General features: G+C 53.4%; 1 protein-coding gene across 14 annotated transcripts in view; it reads right to left on the bottom strand.

The window, feature by feature from the left end:
• PRKCZ (protein kinase C zeta) overlaps nucleotides 1-18,596 on the bottom strand; it is a 135,261-nt gene that overhangs the window by 26,676 nt on the left and 89,989 nt on the right. For all 14 annotated transcript variants that reach the window (XM_032758655.1, XM_032758656.2, XM_032758659.2 and 11 more), the window contains 5 exons: nucleotides 14,387-14,518; nucleotides 12,619-12,700; nucleotides 10,573-10,625; nucleotides 8,534-8,722; nucleotides 2,966-3,063 (listed from right to left, as the gene is read on the bottom strand). In XM_032758655.1, coding sequence (XP_032614546.1) covers nucleotides 2,966-3,063; nucleotides 8,534-8,722; nucleotides 10,573-10,625; nucleotides 12,619-12,700; nucleotides 14,387-14,518 — 554 coding nt within the window. The remainder of the gene's footprint in view (nucleotides 1-2,965; nucleotides 3,064-8,533; nucleotides 8,723-10,572; nucleotides 10,626-12,618; nucleotides 12,701-14,386; nucleotides 14,519-18,596) is intronic.

The following is an 18,596-nucleotide window of genomic DNA, read 5'->3' as shown; positions in this document are numbered from 1 at the left end:
CAACCGTGGCAAACGGTAAAAGGTTTTATTTTAGAACAGCGAGTGAATGGGCGTATTTGAAGGGTAGTTTGCTCACCTACCATCTGAGAGCAGCGTGCCTTAGTGAGAAAGTGTCCTCGGACTCCAGCTGAATGGGGCGGGGGACGCTGAAAGTAGTCATTTCAGCTAAATCTCCAGTTACCCAGTTTTCCTGAAATAGCTTAAACTGAAGCGAGTTCTCGTTTTGGAGACTCTATGGCTCATTTTAATTTTGGCTGCTGTTTGGAAAAGGTGGACTGTGTAGATATGGGGTATGGTTTGTCCATAAAGCAGGTGTTTATTGTGTCTTAAAAATGCGAATGAATTGTTTCTCTCCATCTGTACACACGAGGTGAGACTAATGTTGAACTGTAACATTCAAGGATTCCCTGCAGCCGCCCAGTGGACACGAACATGGCCAGCCAGAAGAGGCAAGACCAGATTTGGGATGGAAAGAAAGCAATTCTGATTCTTCCCCACTCACAGACCCTTTATGGGAACCAAACTTGCGTGGAAACCTCTGCAGTTTCATTGGCCAGGTGTCCCCTGGATATGGCCCGGGAGCTGTGAGGCCGCCCAGAGCGAAGGGGTGTCCTGTTCTGCGTGTCATTCACCTGGCCCTCAGCAAGGGGCCCACGCGAAACCTCAGCTGGATGTTCCAGCAGAACCAACGCACAAAGAGAAAGTCCCCATAAAACCTGTAGTCACCTCCAGTGACCAGGGAGCAGAGGTGGCGAAGCCGAGCACACCCACCTGGGCCAGGCCAGACTTTTCTGCCACCCGGACGCGTGGCTGCCTTGCCGACGTTGGCTTTGCTTCATGTGGGTGTCTGGTGCTGTGCAGTCGGTAAGGATTTGTGGGCAGTTTTCACAGCCCCCCAGCTACTGGACTAAGGCAGCTGCCAGTCCTCCCCCCAACCCAGAGCTCACCCCGTTTCTACTAAAAATACAAAAAATTAGCCGGGCGTGGTGGCGGGCGCCTGTAGTCCCAGCTACTCAGGAGGCTGAGGCAGGAGAATGGCGTGAACCCGGGAGGTGGAAGTTGCAGTGAGCCGAGATCGCGCCACTGCACTCCAGCCTGGGCGACAGAGAAAGGCTCCGTCTCAAAAAAAAGAAAAAGGCAAAAAAATCAGACATGCATAGGAATTATTCCCAACTGTGAATGCCGAATGCTCCCACAGGACAGTGATTGGTGTCACTGCGGGGATCCCACAGACACCCCACAGATGACAATTCTTTAAGTTCGGGTTTACACATCTGGGAACCTGTGACTTGAGAGAAGAGTCCAAAGACACAAGTGCAGAAGGGGCTGAGCTTTGGGCCACTCGGGGAAGTGAGGGTGGGATATCGGACCCCTTTTACATCTACATCCCTACAAGTTCACATATGAAAACGAACCAAAGCAAAACAAAACCCTTCTTGGAACCTCACCATTCAGGAAGTGTGGGGGGGACCAGGCTGCCTTGCCCTGGGCGTATTCTGAAATCGCAAGGGATGGCAGTCACGGCAGAAAGAGGCCTGGAAAAGCACGATGGGAACGCACAAAGGGAGGCAAAGGGAGGCACTGACTCGCTCTGGGAAGCGGGGGAGTGGGAGGAAAGGGGACAGAACCATCAGGCGCAGGCAGCGCGGGTGGGAGCGCCACGCTGAAGCACACGATGGGGCACTGGGGCCTGGTCACCACAAGCCTCGTCCACATGCACAGGAAGCTTGGAATTTACCCCAGAAGCAACTAGGGAGGAATCAGAGGAGCTTTGAGGCAGGAGAAAGACACTTCAGATCTGTTTCTCAAATATGGCTCAGGCCCAACATGGGGAAGCCAACACTGGGGAGCCCTGGGGTCAGGTGGGGAGGGTGGGGGACCCTGAAACACACTGAGGAGGTGGAAGCAGCCAGAAAACACGAACCCTTGACCAGGGCGGCACCGCAGGTAGAGCAGGTCAGGGAATGGCCAGGTCACACCGGCTCTTCCGACAGACAGACAGGTGGCTGCCAAGCACAGGCAAGAACAGGACCCTGCAGTCAGGAGAGCCGAGTGTGCAGCGGAGGAGCGCAAGTCGCCAGACGTACAGCTAAGAACCGAGCAGCAGAGGGTCGCACCCAGGGCCTGGGACCGCTGTGCTTAGGAAGCCTGGCCCGCAAAGCTGGCCCGGAGCTGGGGCTGGGAACGTGAACTGCAAACAGTTCCCTACACGGATATAACATGCTTCTGCATGACCGCCAGGCAGAGTGGTGGACACCTGTAATCCCAGCACTTTAGGAGGCTGTGGTGGGAGAGGGCTCTTGGGAGCTCGTGACTGGTTTCTTCTGGAATTTTCCCCATGTGCCTTTTTCCTTGGCCAAGTCTCCTTTATCTCCCCAGTGCAGTATGCCAGCTGTGGCCCCCAGTGCGGCTGTATGACTGATCCCAGGAGTCCTCCTAGCCAATCATTGAACCTGGGGATGGTCTTGAGGACTCAATGCAGAACATACTCAATAACTCTTCAAATAAACAAATCAGATAGGTCCAAGTCAACCGGCCCCCAAATTTTAAATAGAGCATACGTTTAATATCCTAGATCACCAGCTTTCAAACGTATTCAAAGCCATAGAATTCCAATATATATAAAGCTTGAAGGTGAAGCTGTACATATTTTAATAAGCACAGAAATCCACCTCTTTTGCTTACTTTTGTAGCCCCAGCACCTGACCCAATGCCTGCACTCAGTGGGATACCTCCAGTAAGTATTTTGTAAGCGGAATTAAATAACTTAAGTTCAGATCATGAAATGTACTTAATATGACACCAACCAAGGAGAATAACAAAGAGAGTCTGCTGGCCTGAAAACACCCATACAGCAACTGGGAGAACCTTACAGGTGACAGTTGACACATCACACCAGACTTAGCTTCTGTGCAGTTCAAATCTGAAATCTGCAGAATATCAGAAACACCCTTCTTTTTCTTACCGACTTGTCGTCTGGAAGCAGGAGTGTAATCCGACCAGGAAGGGGTTGCTGGATGCCTGCTCAAACACGTGCTTCTCTGTCTGTACCCAGTCAACATCCTGAAATAGAAACCAGGGAGTGGTAATGAGGCTCCTGAATGCTCCTCACAGGCATCCTGGGCAAGGGGGAGGCAAGAAAGGAGTCTCTTTCCTCTGCTTTCAGGAAGACAATGCAGAGAGGAAAAGAAAACGCCCATTAGACTGCATCACCACCATTGTCACCATCCACCCCACCTCTACCACCACCACCACCACTATCATCATTGTCACTGTCACCATCACCACCACCGTCACACCACTGTCACCATACACCCCACCCCCACCCCCACCATCATCGTCACTGTCACCATCACCATCACCATAACTGTCACCATCCATCCCACCTCCACCCCACCATCATCATTGTTGCTGTCACCATCACCATCACCATCACCATCATCATCACTGTCACCATCCATCCCACCTCCACCCTACCATCATCATCATTGTTGCTGTCACCATCACCTTCACCACCATTGTCATCATCACCGTCACTGTCATCATCACCACCACTGTCATGACCATCTGCATCATCACTGTCATCACCATCATCACCACCACCATCACCATTGTCACAATTACCCCCACCACTATCACTGTCGCTATCACCATCACCGTCATCACCACTGTCATCATCACCATCACCACCACCGTCATCACCATCACAACTGTCATTGTCATCACCACTGCCATCATCACCGTCATCACCATCTCCATCATCACCACTTTCATCACCAACATCACTACTGTCATCACCACCACCGTTGTCATCACCACTACCATCATCATCACCACCACCGTCATCCTCAATGTCAACACCACCACCACCATCACAGTCATCACCATCATCACCACCGTCATCAACATCTTCATCATCACCACCACCATCACGTCATCACCACTACTATATCACCATCATCACCATCACCACCATCATCACCATCATCGTTACCATCATCACCACCATCACCGTCATAACCATCACCACCATAATCATCACCACCATCTTCACCACGATCACCAAAGCTACGAGCTCTGGTTGTATGCTGGCCTCTGGTGGTACACTGGCCTCTGGCCTCCAGGCTTTGCCCTAACGGTTCCGGGAGGCAGGTATTATTATCTCCAGTTAGGACACAAGGAAACGGAGGTGGAGGGCTAAGCAGATTCCCCAAGGTCCCAGTGCTACTGAGTGATAAGCCCACACCCATCGCCAGAGCACTAGCTCCAGCCCCACACCCATCGCCAGAGCACTAGCTCCAGCCACAGGGCTGTCACCCTCCCAATTCATGCTGCAGTTCAGCAAAATGCTGCAAGGTCAAAGTCAACTTTAGAGTCACAAAGATCCAACAGCTTGGTCTCATCTTGACCCCAGAAAGTAGAGCTGGACAAAGCTCTCAAGCCTTCCTAGGTCAACCCCTTGTCTTCGGGGTTAGAAAAATGACAGTGAAAGAAATGCATCAAAATAGGCTGGAGTGCAGGGGTGCGATTACTGCTCACTGCAGCCTCGACCTCTGGAGCTCCAGCGATCCTCCCACCTCAGTCTCCAGAGGAGCTGGGACCACAGATACACGCCACACTCAGCAATTTTATTTTTTGTAGAGGCAGAGTCTTACTGTGTTGCCTGCCCCCACCCCTGGAAGTTTTGTGGAAACAAATCAACAAACCATTAGTATCTATTTAGCCTCTGAGACTGTGTCATTCCTCCTCAGCGCCCTCCTCCTCCAGGCTTGGTCCTCGGCCACCCTCCCTACTCTTTGGAGGCGGATCCGATGGAGTGGCTTCGAGTCCCATCTTTCCACGCCGAGAGCTCCCAGCCCGGCCTCTCCCTGTGCTGCAGACCTGCCCCCCGATGGCTGCTCAACATGTGTGCCGGGTATCTCACGCCAGCCCAGGCCACAAGCCAAGCTCCTTGCCAGCCCGCATCTCCTCCCACCTGCAGTGGCTGAAAACCTAGTGGGTCAGCGGTGACTTCTCCACCCCTCACCTGCCACCACCCGTCCCCCAGTGGCCCTCACCAGCAGTACCCACCCACTGTGGCCCCGCAGGGACGTCAGCGTTGGCATCATGACCCACTGCGGCCCCACAGGGACGTTGGCATTGGCATCATGACCCACCGCGGCCCCGCAGGGATGTTGGCATTGGCATCATGACCCACTGTGGCACCGCAGGGACGTTGGCATTGGCATCATGACCCACCGCGGCCCCACAGGGACGTTGGCATTGGCATCATGACCCACTGTGGCCCCGCAGGGACGTCGGCGTTGGCATCATGACCCACCACGGCACTGCAGGGACGTCGGCGTTGGCATCATGACCCACATATCACTCAGCACGCAAACCAAGTGGAACCTCCTGGAGACAGCAGTGCTGAGTTCAAGGCCCTGCATGGGGCCGGTGGTGCAGAATCGGTGGGAAGGGGCTTGCCAGTGACTCCCGGGGGAACGAGAGGCAAGCCTGGCCCCAGAGAGTGCAGTCTCTTTGTGGGGAGAAAGAAATTTCTAGAAAACATCCAAGCATTCAACAACTCCTGGAATCAGGCTCTTCTCGAAAGACAACCCCAGAGTCCACACCTCGGCATCCTGGCTCACAGAGGATGATTTCAAGACAGAACAAAACTGCAGCAGTGACTCTTCCAAATGTCTTTTCTTGGGGTCCCGCAAACTTGCTCTCATACGTGTCATTAACTTTCCAGCTGGCCGGGGCGTGCTGCAAAGGGGGTTGGACTCCTCTTGTGCTGCCGCTGGCCAGCAGTGGGGCCATCAGCAGGGCACCACACCTCTCAGGGCCTCTGTTCCTCGGCGCAGGGCATGGACGCTGCCACCCACTTGTGAGTTCTGCACCCAGGGATGAGGGGCCAGCTGGACAGCCTGTGCACTGCACAGATCACGCCCTGCTGGGAGGCAGTAGAGGCTCAGCCCCAGCCCCAGCTCTGCCCTCCCAGCCCCGAGCATGGCTGGCGAGGAGGGACCCCCTCTGTAGCCCATCGGGGCTCGATGAGCAGCCAGTGGCCTTCTGTGCTAGCAGCACTTGGTGACAACAGCATTACTGCCACCCACATGTCGGCCTTTTATCTACTCCTGAGAGACGGAACCTGCATTCAGGAATGAAAGCAAAAGGCCAAAAATACCAGAAGCCAACAAGTGCATGAAAGATGCTAAACACTGTCAGTCATCAGAGAAATGGAAGTCAAAGCCATAGCTGCACACTTGCTAGGATGGTGATCATCAAAATAACATGTGTTGCTGAGGACCTGCAGAAACGGCCCCGTGTGTTGCTGGCGGAAAGGTGAAATGGCACGGCTGCGTGGGAAGCAGCCTGGCAGGTCTCCATCAGTTGAACAGAGAACTACCACGTGACCTAGCAACTCTACTGCTAGGTTTGCACTCAAAAGAACTGGCAATAGACTCAAACAGACTCTTGTACGCAAACCTTCACAGTGGCACCACTCACAACAGCCGAGGTGGGAACACTATAATGCCCCTTGGCAGATGCACACACAAACATGGGGCCTCCACTGGACAACGGAACATTACTCAGCCAGGCAGAGAGAGGAAGGCCTGAGCGAGCGGCCACATAAACGGATCCTGGAGAAGCCAGACACCAAAAGCTCACACACAACTCCGTTCTGTCAAGCGTGCAAAAGATGGAAGTCCGCAGAGGAAGAAGGCAGATTGGAGGCCACTGGGGCTGAGGCAGAGCAGAAGCAGGGAGTGGGTATGGGGTCTCCTTTTGGGGTGAGGAAAATGTTCTGGAATCAGAGAGGTGATAGCTACCCAACTCTGCATCTCAATATGCTAAAAGCCGCCTAACTGTACACTTTATTTGTATATTTTATTTTTTTTTAAGACAGAGTCTCATTTGGTCGTGCAGGCTGGAGTGCAGTAGCGTGATCTCGGCTCACCGCAATCTCCGCCTCCCCGGTTCAAGCGATTCTCCTGTCTCAGCCTCTGAGTAGCTGGGATTAGAGGTGTGCGCTACCACACTTGGCTAATTTTTGTATTTTTAGTAGAGTTGGGGTTTCACCATATTGGTCAGGCTGGTCTTGAACTCCTGACCTCAGGTAATCCACCTGTCTCAGCCTCCCAAAGTGCTGGGATTATAGGTGTGAGCCACCGCGCCCGGCCCTAACTGTACACTTTAGAATGGCAAATTCCATGTCATGTGTATTTTACTATAATTAAAAGAAAAAGGTCTATGAAGTCAGAATTAAGATTTCAACAAACAGGCCAGGCGTAGTGACTCATGCCTGTAATCCCAGCACTCTAGCAGGCTGAGGGGGGCAGAGTGCATGAGCGCAGGAATTCGAGACCAGCCTGGGCAACATAGTGGAACCCCGTCTCTACAAAAAAACACAAAAAATAGCCGGGCATGGTGGTGCATGCCTGTAGTCCTGGTGCCTCTGGAGGCTGAGGTAGGAGGATCACCTCAGCCCAGCAGGAGGTGGAGGCTGCAGGAGGAGGTGGAGGCTGCAGGAGGTGAGCCGTGATCGTGCTCTGCCCTCCAGCCTGGGTAACAGAGTGAGATGCTGCCTCTACAAAAAATACAAAAATTATACAGCTGGGGGTGGTGGCTCATGCCTGTAGTCCCAACACTCCAGAGGCTGAAGTGGGAGGATCACTTGAGCTGGGGAGTTTGAGGCTACAGTGGGCTGTGATCAAGCCACTCCAGTCTAGGTGACAGAGTCAGACTGTTTCCAAAAAAAAAAAAAAATTTTTCAACAAATAAACCATTGATCCTATAATCAATAAACTTCTCCCCCAGAAACAGCTGGTGTGGGAAGATCTGCTACACAGAGCCAACGGCAGCTCAGCACGTCCTGCAAAGCTGGGGCCTTGTGCAGGACGGAGCAGGGCAGTGCCTATGGGCAGCTTCCTGTCCCACCCCATCACCCGTCCAGTTCAGCTCAACCCTAGAGATTTCCTAACAAGGGTGATGACGTCCTCAAACTCAACCGCAGTCTGCTAGAAGTCAACGTATCAGTGGTTGGCCATACATGCGAAGGTTGCGGAGACCACGATACCCATCTTTACCTTTTCTAAGCTTAGATATATAAGTGCTCTCGTGGTGGTCCCCTCACTGCCTGCAGTGTGCAGTGCACTGACAGCCATACGGGCTTGCAACCTGGGAGCAGGAGCTGCACTGTGCATCTTGGCCGTGGAGTTGGCTGCGCTGTTTGGGTTTGTGGAGTGCACACTGTGACGTTCACACAACAGTGCCATCACCTAACCAGGCACTTTCCAGAACACATCCTGGTTGTTACGCGATGCATGACTACTGATTTTGCACAAACTCCGTCAATATGAGGCTAGGTCTCTCGTGCATGGATTAATTCTGCTAAAGCCCAGAGGTGGTCCCAGGGCAGCGCGTTCCCAGGGCCCCAGGCCCCACGAGAAGTGGCACCTATATGGCCTTCTAATGCCCTCTTCCCAAGGAGGTGGCCCCAGGGCAGTGCGTTCCTGGGACCCCGGGACCCATGAGAAGTGGCACCTACCTCGTCATCGTGCACCAGCTCTTTCTTCACCACTTTCATGGCGTAAATTTGGTCATTCTTCTTCAACCGCACCAGCAGAACCTTGGCGTAGCTCCCGCGCCCAATGACTCTGATTAGGTCGAAGTCCTGCAGCCCAAGCCCCTGAGAGATTTTGATTCCATCCATCCCATCGATAACTGGCTTAAGGTCCTAGGGAGGGAGAACAAGACCCCAGAAAGTGAGGGGGGTTCCCGGGAGACTCAGAGGACCACGCATCACTCATGTGGTCCCAACAGAGATCTGCTCCTCAGAGCCCAGAGCCTCACGATTCGAGTCTCAGTTCTGCGTCCCACAGATCCCACCCCCAAACTCCCATCTGAACTGGGACACGAAAGGTGAGAACTTAAGGCTGTGTGCTTCCGAGGAAGGTGCTAGAAAGCCAGAAGCTGTTCGCTCCACAGACCATGGCTCTGGTCACAGCTGCAGGTGGGAGGGACCCCAGGCTCTCAGCCCTATCAGTGGGGCTGAAGAGGTGGCCACAGGGACATGCGGCCCAGGGCCTGGGCCCATCCTTCCTGATCAGGGCCCTCCCTCGGGGAGGGAAGGTAAAGCAAATGTAGCTAATGCCTGCCAAGAGCTCCCAAACCGGCAAGCACACATTATTAGAAATAATTATTAGAAATACACAGAAGAAAGGCACTCCGAGGAAGAACAGAAGCCTCTGCCTCCCGCAAGCTACACCTGGCAAGGATGTCGGGGAGGAGGAGGTAGTTCACTGGGAGGTGCTGTTCTATGCAGCAAAATGGATTCTGCTTTTTTTTTTTTTGAAACGGAGTCTGGCTCTGTCGCCCAGGCTGGAGTGCAGTGGCGTGATCTTGGCTCACTACAAGCTCTACCTCCCGGGTTCACGCCATTCTCCTGCCTCAGCCTCCTGAGTAGCTGGGACTACAGGCACCCACCACCACGCTCGGCTTTTTAAAATTTTGTATTTTTAGTAGAGATGGGGTTTCACCGTATTAGCCAGGACGGTCTCGATCTCCTGACCTTGTGATCTGCCCGCCTCAGCCTCCCAAGTGCTGGGATTACAGGCGTGAGCCACCGCACCCAGCCGGACTCTGCTTTTTTTTGAGACAGACTCTTCCTCTGTCGCCTAGGCTGGAGTGCAGTGGTGCGATCTCGGCTCACTGCAGCCTCCGCCTCCCAGGCTCAGGCAATCCTCCCACCTCAGCCTCCCAAGCAGCTGGGACCACAGGCCCATGCCACCATGCCCAGCTAATTATTTTGTATTTATTTTTGTAGGAACAGGGTTTCGCTATGCTGCCCAGGCTGTTCTCGAGCTCCTGGACTCAAGCGATGTGCCCAGCCTCCCAAAATGCTGGGACTGGAGGTGTGAGCCACCATGCCCAGCCTTGGATTCTGCTTTCTAAGTGCCCCGGCCTCCCTCCAGACACAGGATGGCCAGGAAGGAGCACGAGTTGTGAGGGTGACATTTGTTGGTACTCTGGAAAGGTGTGGGCTTCGCCAGTGCAGCCCCTCCTTGGGTTTTACGAGCAGAGGCTAAGAACGCAGCAAGCTCTTCTGTTCCCTTCTCAGGGTTTATGGTGCAGAGCTGGCCACAGACGTGAGGCTCAGTTGAGCCTCTTGGCTCAAGTTGGGGAAGGACATGAAAGGGCTTCAGAGGGTTTGCCAGGATGGCCAAATGAGGCAACGAAAGGAAGGTATGGTGCAGACACAACTTGATAAAAATTGCAGCTCAAAAGCCAGCCCCTGGGCCACTGTACCACCTGGGTGGAGAGGACGTGGGGCACAGCTTCCCCTGCAGGGTGTGGTCCCCAGACCACCTGTGGGGACAGGTACCTCCAGGGATTCATCAAGGACGTGCCTGAAGTAAGACCCAAGAATAAGGACTTCCTTCTAGACATCCACACCCGTGAAGATTAGTTAGCAACATCCTGGACCGTGTCTATTTCACATCTAGATTTCCATGACTGCCCCAGAGATAGGCTCACAGACTTTCAAGAGGACGTCGGTAACAGTAGCAAGCTGCTCCACACACTCACCTCGGAGTCGTCTTTAATGCTGTCATGTTTCCGGGATGAGGAAATGTAAGCAACTGGCGAGAGAGGGAGGAAGGAAGGGGCGTTACGGTGTCGTCAGGAACACACTGGGAACACAGCGACCCTGTGGACCTTGCTCCTCTGCAGGGTGACAGTGAAGGGCGAATCTACACAGCAGTCATGTCTGATTCTAATTTAGAGTCTTTTGAAAATGCAGTTTCCTGGGCCCCACTCAGACCTGCCGACTCTGACCATGGGACCTGGGGATGTACATTTGTGACATATGTCCCCAGGGGACCATCTGCAAATAATTCATCACCAGATTTTGGTGTCTAGTGAATGGGTGGGTGGGGGCAGGAGTGGATGTCTGGTTGATGGATGGAGGATGACTAGATGGGGGATGAATGGAGGCCTGGATGGAAGATGGATAGATGGAGAGGTCAGTGGACAACAGATGGATAGATGGAGACGTCAGTGGACAACAGATAGATGAATGGAGAGGTCAGTGGACAATAGATAGATGGATAGAGAGGTCAGTGGACAATAGACAGAAAGATGGAGAGGTCAGTGGACAATAGACAGATGGGTGGAGAGGTCAGTGGACAACAGATAGATGGATAGATGGAGATGTCAGTGGACAACAGATGGATGGATAGATGGAGAGGTCAGTGGACAATAGATGGATGGATAGTTGGAGACGTCAGTGGACAACAGATGGATGGATAGATGGAGAGGTCAGTGGACAATAGATGGATGGATAGTTGGAGAGGTCAGTGGACAATAGATGGATGGATAGATGGAGACATCAGTGGACAATAGATGGATGGATAGATGGAGACGTCAGTGGACAACAGATAGATGGATAGATGGAGAGGTCAGTGGACAACAGATGGATGGATGGAGAGGTTAGTGGACAATCGATAGAAGGATAGATGGAGAGGTCGGTGGAAAACAGATACATCGATAGATGGAGAGGTCAGTGGACAATAGATGAATGAATGGAAGATAGCTGGAGGATGGGTGGGTGGAGGATGGCTGGCTGGCTGGATGACGAGATGGATGGATAGAAGATGGATAGGTAGATGGGTGGAAGAGAGATAGCTGGAGGATGGGTGGATGGAGGATGGCTGGCTGGCTGGCTGGTAACAAGATGGATGGATGGAGCGCAGATAGATGGATAGGTGGTGGATGGATGGAGAATGGGTGGGTGGAGGATGGCTGGGTGGAGGATGGCTGGGTGGCTGGATGAGGGCTGGTTGGTTGGCTAGGTGGGTGAATGGATGATGTACGGATGAATATCTGTATAGAGGATAGGTGGGTGGAGGAGCAGGTGGGCAGGCAGTTGTTTGTGAGGCATCTCTTTTGCGTGAGGCACTGTGTGAACTAAGTGCTTTATGTTCTGTGGTCTCATATCGTCCTTCCAGGGCTCCCAATGAGACAGAACTCACACGCATCAAGTGAAAGTGAGGCTCTCACACCCCCATGCAGAGGTGCAGGTGGGGAGGTTCAGAGCTGGGCTGTAAGTCCAACTGGTGTTTGAGATCTCTCTCTGAATGCTTCTTAGCAATAAAATAAGTCCTTCCCCACAAACAAAACCTCACAAAAATCCAAGAACCATGCCACTGCCACGCTGTGTGTGCAGCAGCCACCTAGCCAGGCTTTCCCCAGATAGGGCTCAGCTCTGTGCAGCAGCCAGATTGTGGGAGGTGTCCGACCGTGGTGGCCGCTGCACTAAGTGCCTTTGAGAACTCTGGGAGCTGGTTAGAGGAAGAGGCTCTGTACCCCTGGGCTCCCACAGCAGTGCTTCATGGAGGCATCCCTGCCCAGCAGCCTCCAGGGAGGGCCAGCTCGCCCTGCTCATCTCTGCCGGGGATTGAAAGGAGGCCCTGGAGAGCCTCGTCCCCAGCCCCACGGAAGGGTGGCCAGGCTTGAAGACAATGACCCCTGCAGAGCAGATGGGACTGAGAAAGGACTTGTGGCCAGAAGGCAGAGGTGAGCAGGGTGAAGTGATGCCCAGGCTCCACCCGGCTGGAAGAAAGCAGCGCCTACTTCCATCTGTCTCCTCGGAAGGAAGGTCGGCGTCCTCGTTCTTGTCGTCTACTGGAGGCTCTTGGGAAGGCATGACAGAATCCTGCCGGAGAGACAGAGAGATGGCAGCATGACCAAGTGCTGGAGCAGGTGTTACAATGTAGCTTCTGTAAATACTTTGTGACTTTTTAGAATTAAGAACATTTTTTTTACAGACAGGGTCACAGTTTGTCATCATCCAGGCTGGAGGGCAGTGGCGCGATCACGGCTCACTGCAGCTTCAACCTCCTGAGCTCGAACAATCCTCCCGCCTCAGCTTCCAGAGTAGCTGGCACTACAGGTGCACATCACCATGCCCGGCTAATTTTTGTGTTTTTTTTTGGAGAGATGGGGTCTCACCATATTGCTCAGGCTGGTCTTGAACTCCTGGCCTCAAGTGATCCTCCCACCTTGGCCTCCCAAAGCATTGGGATTACAGGTGTGAGCCTCTGCACCTGGCCATTTCGAGACTATTTATGACTTACATATTTACACATTACAATGGGTATACTGTAATATAGTATATAAAAATCTAATTGTTATGCTATTTTACTGAATTAGATAAAGAACATAAACATTACCTATGATTCTGCAGACAGAGGTGGCCACTCAGTACTGTAGGCCATGACCTTTCCACCAAGTGCTTTATACAATGGGATATTTTACACAATGCTTGGTCATCTCCCCTGTCCCAAAGCTGCACCCTGTCAGCAACCAAGCATCAGGGGGCCATTCTAAGGGCCTCTGGGTTCCACCTGCAGATGCATCATAATGGAGCCGCCAGTACTGGTGGTCAGTTGAGTGGCAGGCTCTGGCCTCCCTCCGCCTCTAGCTGACTACATTTCTGGGGCCAGTCTCATTTGCTTACACTAAAGTGGACCTATGGGGTCAAAGGGCATTACAGGCTTTTTGGCAGATGCAGCTGAAGGACCTCTGGAAGGACTGTGCCAATGCATGCACCAGCCTGGGTGGCCCCTCATCCCTGTGGCTGGTGATCCTGGGGTGACACCCTGATCCAGACTCTGTCTTTATCCCATAATAGAGGAGAGGGCACGTCACTGCCACAGGCGCCTTTCCTCCCACACCACAGCAAGATGCAGACGAGCCACCCTCCCCAGACACACCCACTGCACGCTGTAGCGGGGCCCAGGGAGTTGAACGTTCAGTCCAGGCTCGCCCCTGTGGTTCAGTGAGACGCAGGGGGCCACACGGAAATGCCAGAGGCAGCCTTCAATAAGGAAAAGTCAGTAAGGCCCCAAAAGGCCTGGATGCTTCAAGTCCAAGCACTCGGGGATGGTGGAGGGAAGGTGCCACCCTCATCACAGGCTGGGCATGGCTTCCCGGGGGGATGCCAGGGAGAGGCTCCAGATGTCTGGAGCCTCAGTGTGCCCAATGCTACTAGGTCAGACCTGGCTTTCACCTCCACAGTCCTTAAGAGTTGTTTCAAGACTGGGGTATGAATGAACCTTACCTCCGACCCACTGAGCAGAGCATGAAAGGTCCTACTTGAGCCTGCTGCCTGAACCTCATGCCCCAATGAGCAGAGCGTGCCGGGGGCTTGTGGGGGCTCAGGAAGACAGGTCCTACCCGAGACTGCCACCTGAGTCTCACGCTGCAGCTCAGAGGTAGGACAGCACCACGGCCCCTCTTGAAGAACCCAGGGTCACCAAGGTCTGCTTGGACAATGGGCTGGCTGCCACGCCCCGACCCCGCCCGCGCCCCCCAGGGCCTCCCCAGCCCTGCCACTCACCATATGCTTCCTGCAGGTCAGTGGGACGAGGCCGTGGCAGCGCTTATGGACCAGCAGTTTGCAGTTGATGCACCTGTAGCCTTGCCTCGCGAGGCCCCATATCCTCTCGCTGCACTGACCGCAGTATGCTCTCTGCAGGCGGGAACAGAGCGTCAGGCCCAGGCCACACCGAGGGGCCAGCGGAGAGGACAGGCAGGGCCTTCCACACCTGTACCTTCTCAAAAGAGGACACTGAGCCCCGGTGCCTGGCGCCCCTGGCACCTTGTCCCTTCCGGGCGCCAGGCTTGCCCAAGCTCGACAGCCTCCTCTTGGGTCTGTCCCAAGGTTGGGGGAACCAATGGCCCCAAGGAGAAGCCTGGAACCCTGCTCTGCATGAGGGGACACAGCGGAGGCGCCATCGGGCAGGGGTGACGAGGTGCTGCTTCAGGCAAGGCCCCCTAGCTTGCAGGGGCTGGGGGGCTGCAGCTCCTGCTGAGCTCTGCGTAGAGCAGCCTGGGGTCCCGTCTAGGGCTAAGCAGAGTGTGTGGGGGCACCCCCTGCCTGACCTTCATTCAAATAGAACCTCCTCCCGACAGCCTCAGAGAAGGGGAACTCGGACCATGAACATCTTGAACTGCTACACGGCAGCCTGCAATTATCTTAGTATTCTTTGTTCAGTATTTTTCGAGATTTTAAATGATGCTTCTTTATTCTTCATGGTTCTGAACAATTCGAAAATGATGGTAATTATCAGCTTGTTTGGCGATGTTTTCATGAACATTTAAATGTTACGAAAGGCACGAGAATGAATGTTGTCGGGACCTGCTTGGACATTTTCTGCCTTGCCTAAGTGCCCGAAGTGTTCCTGGGAGTAAAGGGGCGCATCTGCACTGTCACTGCGTGCCCAGAGCCTCCAATTCCGATTCTTTCCAGATATAACCCTTTCATATGCTTTTCCCTCTTTTATCATTTTTCACGAATTTCCTTCCTATTACAGAGGCTCACCTCACACCCAAGTTAAGAAGAGGAAATACAGGCCGGGCGTGGTGGCTCACGCCTGTAATCCCAGCACTTCAGGAGGCCGAGGCAGGCGGATCACGAGGTCAGGAGATCGAGACCATCCTGGCTAACACGGTGAAACCCTGTCTCTACTAAAAATATAAAAAAATTAGCCAGGCGTGGTGGCGGGCGCCTGTAGTCCCAGCTACTCGGGAGGCTGAGGCAGAATGGTGTGAACCCAGGAGGCAGACTTTGCAGTGAGCTGAGATTGTGTCACTGCACTCTAGCCTGGGTGACAGAGCGAGAATCTGTCTCAAAAAAAAAAAAAAGAAGAGGAAATACAGTGTACTGTGAATGGCCTGCACTGAATTCACGTGAGGAAACGGGACTGAAGAGGAAATACAGCACTGAGTTCACGGAGGACACAGGGGACCCTCAGCACGTGTGGGCATCAGGTGCGGCTGAGCAAAGGGGGTCCACACACTCTACGGGACTCTCCTACTCATCAGAAGAGCCTACTTGGGACACCAGGGCCCAGGGACCCTCCCCCTGCCCACACAGCCTACTTGTCTGGGCGGGGCCGGATGACCAGCACCTAGGACAGTGCCCAGCACACAGTGGGCATCAGGTAAGAAAACACACATGCATCGTCGCTTTCAACTTTGTAACAGGAAAAAGGAGCTGACTCCACATCCTCTGCACATGCTACCTACATCAGCCTGGCCATGACAGAGCCACACCAGGACTGTGGGCTCTATTCGAAGGAGGGATGGGTGAGAGGGGGCATCCCGCCCAAGACGTCTTCTCTGACTCAGGGCCAATCTAGCTTAACGCCGGCATTGGGAGTTTTGCCCCAGTCGGCACCTGCCGGATGTGTGGACCCTGGATTGAAAGGAGGCGCTTCAGCTGCTGAATGCCTGGACCCTGGATTGAAAGGAGGCGCTTTGGCTGCTGGATATGTGGACCCTAGATTGAAAGGAGGCGCCTTGGCTGCTGGGCGTGTGGACCCCAGATTGAAAGGAGGCGCTTCAGCTGCCAGATGTGTGGACCCTGGATTGAAAGGAGGCACTTTGGCTGCTGGATGTGTGGACCCTGGATTGAAAGGAGGCACTCTGGCTGCTGGACGTGTGGACCCTGGATTGAAAGGAGGCGCTTTGGCTGCCGGATGTGTGGACCCTGGAGTGAAAGGAGGCACTTTGGCTGTGCAGACCTGCTCCATTCTCCTTTGCGTCCACAGTGCAGAAGAACACCACCTTCCATTTCTAAAACCATTATTTAAAAGTCAAGTTTTTTTGGTATAATGTGCCTAATGTGTTTGGCTTTCTCTAGGTCACCATTTAACATCTCACTCTGCAATGCTAGGGTCCTATTTAAGACCAAATTCACAGCCACTGGGTGTCTTTACAAATTAACCAAGGTTGGCCAGGCGCAGTGGCTCACGCCTGTAATCCCAGCACTTTGGGAGGCCAAGGCGGGCGGATCACTTGAGGTCAGGAGTTCGAGACCAGCCTGACCAACATGGAGAAACCCCATCTCTACTAAAAGTACAAAAATTAGCTGGGCGTGGTGGCGCACATCTGTAATCCCAGCTACTCGGGAGGCTGAAGCAGGAGAATCGCTTGAACCCAGGAGGCAGAGGTTGCAGTGAGCCAAGATCACGCCACTGCACTCCAGCCTCCAGCTTGGGCAATAGAGTGAGGCTGTGTCTCAAAACAAAACAAAACAAACAAACAAAAAACACCAAACAAACAAAAAACAAACTGACCAAGGTTCCTTTCCGTGGGGAGCCACCCTTACCTGGGGTCAGGCCAGGACATCTGCTGACAAGGGCAGTGTGAATCTGACAAGGGTTGGCACCCACCACAGAGACCTCACGTGTGTGCTTTGTAGGTGAGGCTGCCCAAGCTCTGTCAAAAGCTCTTGTTTCAAATCTACATTTGAATTAGTAACATTTCAGGAAATGTGACATTAAAAAAATAAAACCTAAACCCCAAGTTTCCATTCTCAGAAACTCACAGGAATTCATAGATTAATGGGTAAAAACGTTTTAAGTATGTCTTACATGCTGCCAACTTGTTCCTTGCTCATATTCCCTACCTCCCTCCCTCCTTCTGACAGCCTCGCGCCTCGCTCTGTTCCCCAGGCTGGAGTGCAGTGGTACGATCTTGGCTCACTGCAGCCTCCGCCTCCTGGGTTCAAGCGATTCTCCTGTCTCAGCCTCCTGAGTAGCTGGGATTATAGGCACCTGCCACCACGTCCAGCTGATTTTTTATTTTTAGTAGAGACAAAGTTTCGCCATGTTGGCCAGGCTGGTCTCGAGCCTCTGACCTCAGGTGATCTGTCTGCTCTGGCCTCCCAAAGTGCTGGGATTACAGGCGTGAGCTACTGCACCTGGCCTCCCTGCTCACATTTTCTTTCTTTTTTTTTGAGACGGAGTCTCACTCTGTCACCCAAGCTGGAGTACAGTGGCATGATCTCATCAGCTCACTGAAACCTCCAGCTCCCTGGTTCAAGCCATTCTCCTGCCTCAGCCTACCGAGTAGCTAGGATTACAGGCACCCACCACCACGCCCAGCTAAATTTTGTTGTATTTTTAGTAGAGACAGGGTTTCACTATGTTGACCAGGCTGGTCTCGAACTCCTGACCTCAGGCAATCCGCCTGCCTCGGCCTCCCAAAGTGCTGGGATTACATGTGTGAGCCACCGCGCCCGGCCTCCTGCTCATATTTTCAATCACCCATTTTCATGTTTTAGACCGGCCACACCCTTAACCTATTCTGATGGTAGGAGCCCGTCTTGGCTTTTACCAGCTTGGACTCAGGATATCCTACTTCCCACTGTGTTTTGTGGTTTTCGATTGCGAGCTCAGATGCCTGATTTATTTATCGGCAGGAATTCTTTGAGGCTGGCTTGAAGAGGAATTGCGTTGGCCTCTGCCAGCCACCTGAGGGCACTGCTTGGACCAAACCTGACAGGCACTGCTGCTCCTGGGTGGCATCTTCTGATCTCCTTTCCCCACTCTCACTCTCTACAGCCTCTTCTCCAGGGACCCAAGTGGTCACTCCTCTGTCCACTCATGATAAAGGCCAAAGTCTTGGGCCATCCACCCAGCTGTCCCTGTGGCACTTGTGCCCTATGTGCCACCAACAGAGGGCTCTCCAGCAGCCACAGCTCAGAGACGTGGCCCTGCCATGGTTTATACCCCACGTGGTGGAGTGGGTTGTTCACAGCA

The sequence above is a fragment of the Hylobates moloch genome, unplaced genomic scaffold, assembly GCF_009828535.3.
Source record: "Hylobates moloch isolate HMO894 unplaced genomic scaffold, HMol_V3 SCAFFOLD_9, whole genome shotgun sequence".
NCBI classification, from domain to species: domain Eukaryota; kingdom Metazoa; phylum Chordata; class Mammalia; order Primates; family Hylobatidae; genus Hylobates; species Hylobates moloch.
This window is presented reverse-complemented; position numbering and strand designations above follow the sequence as displayed.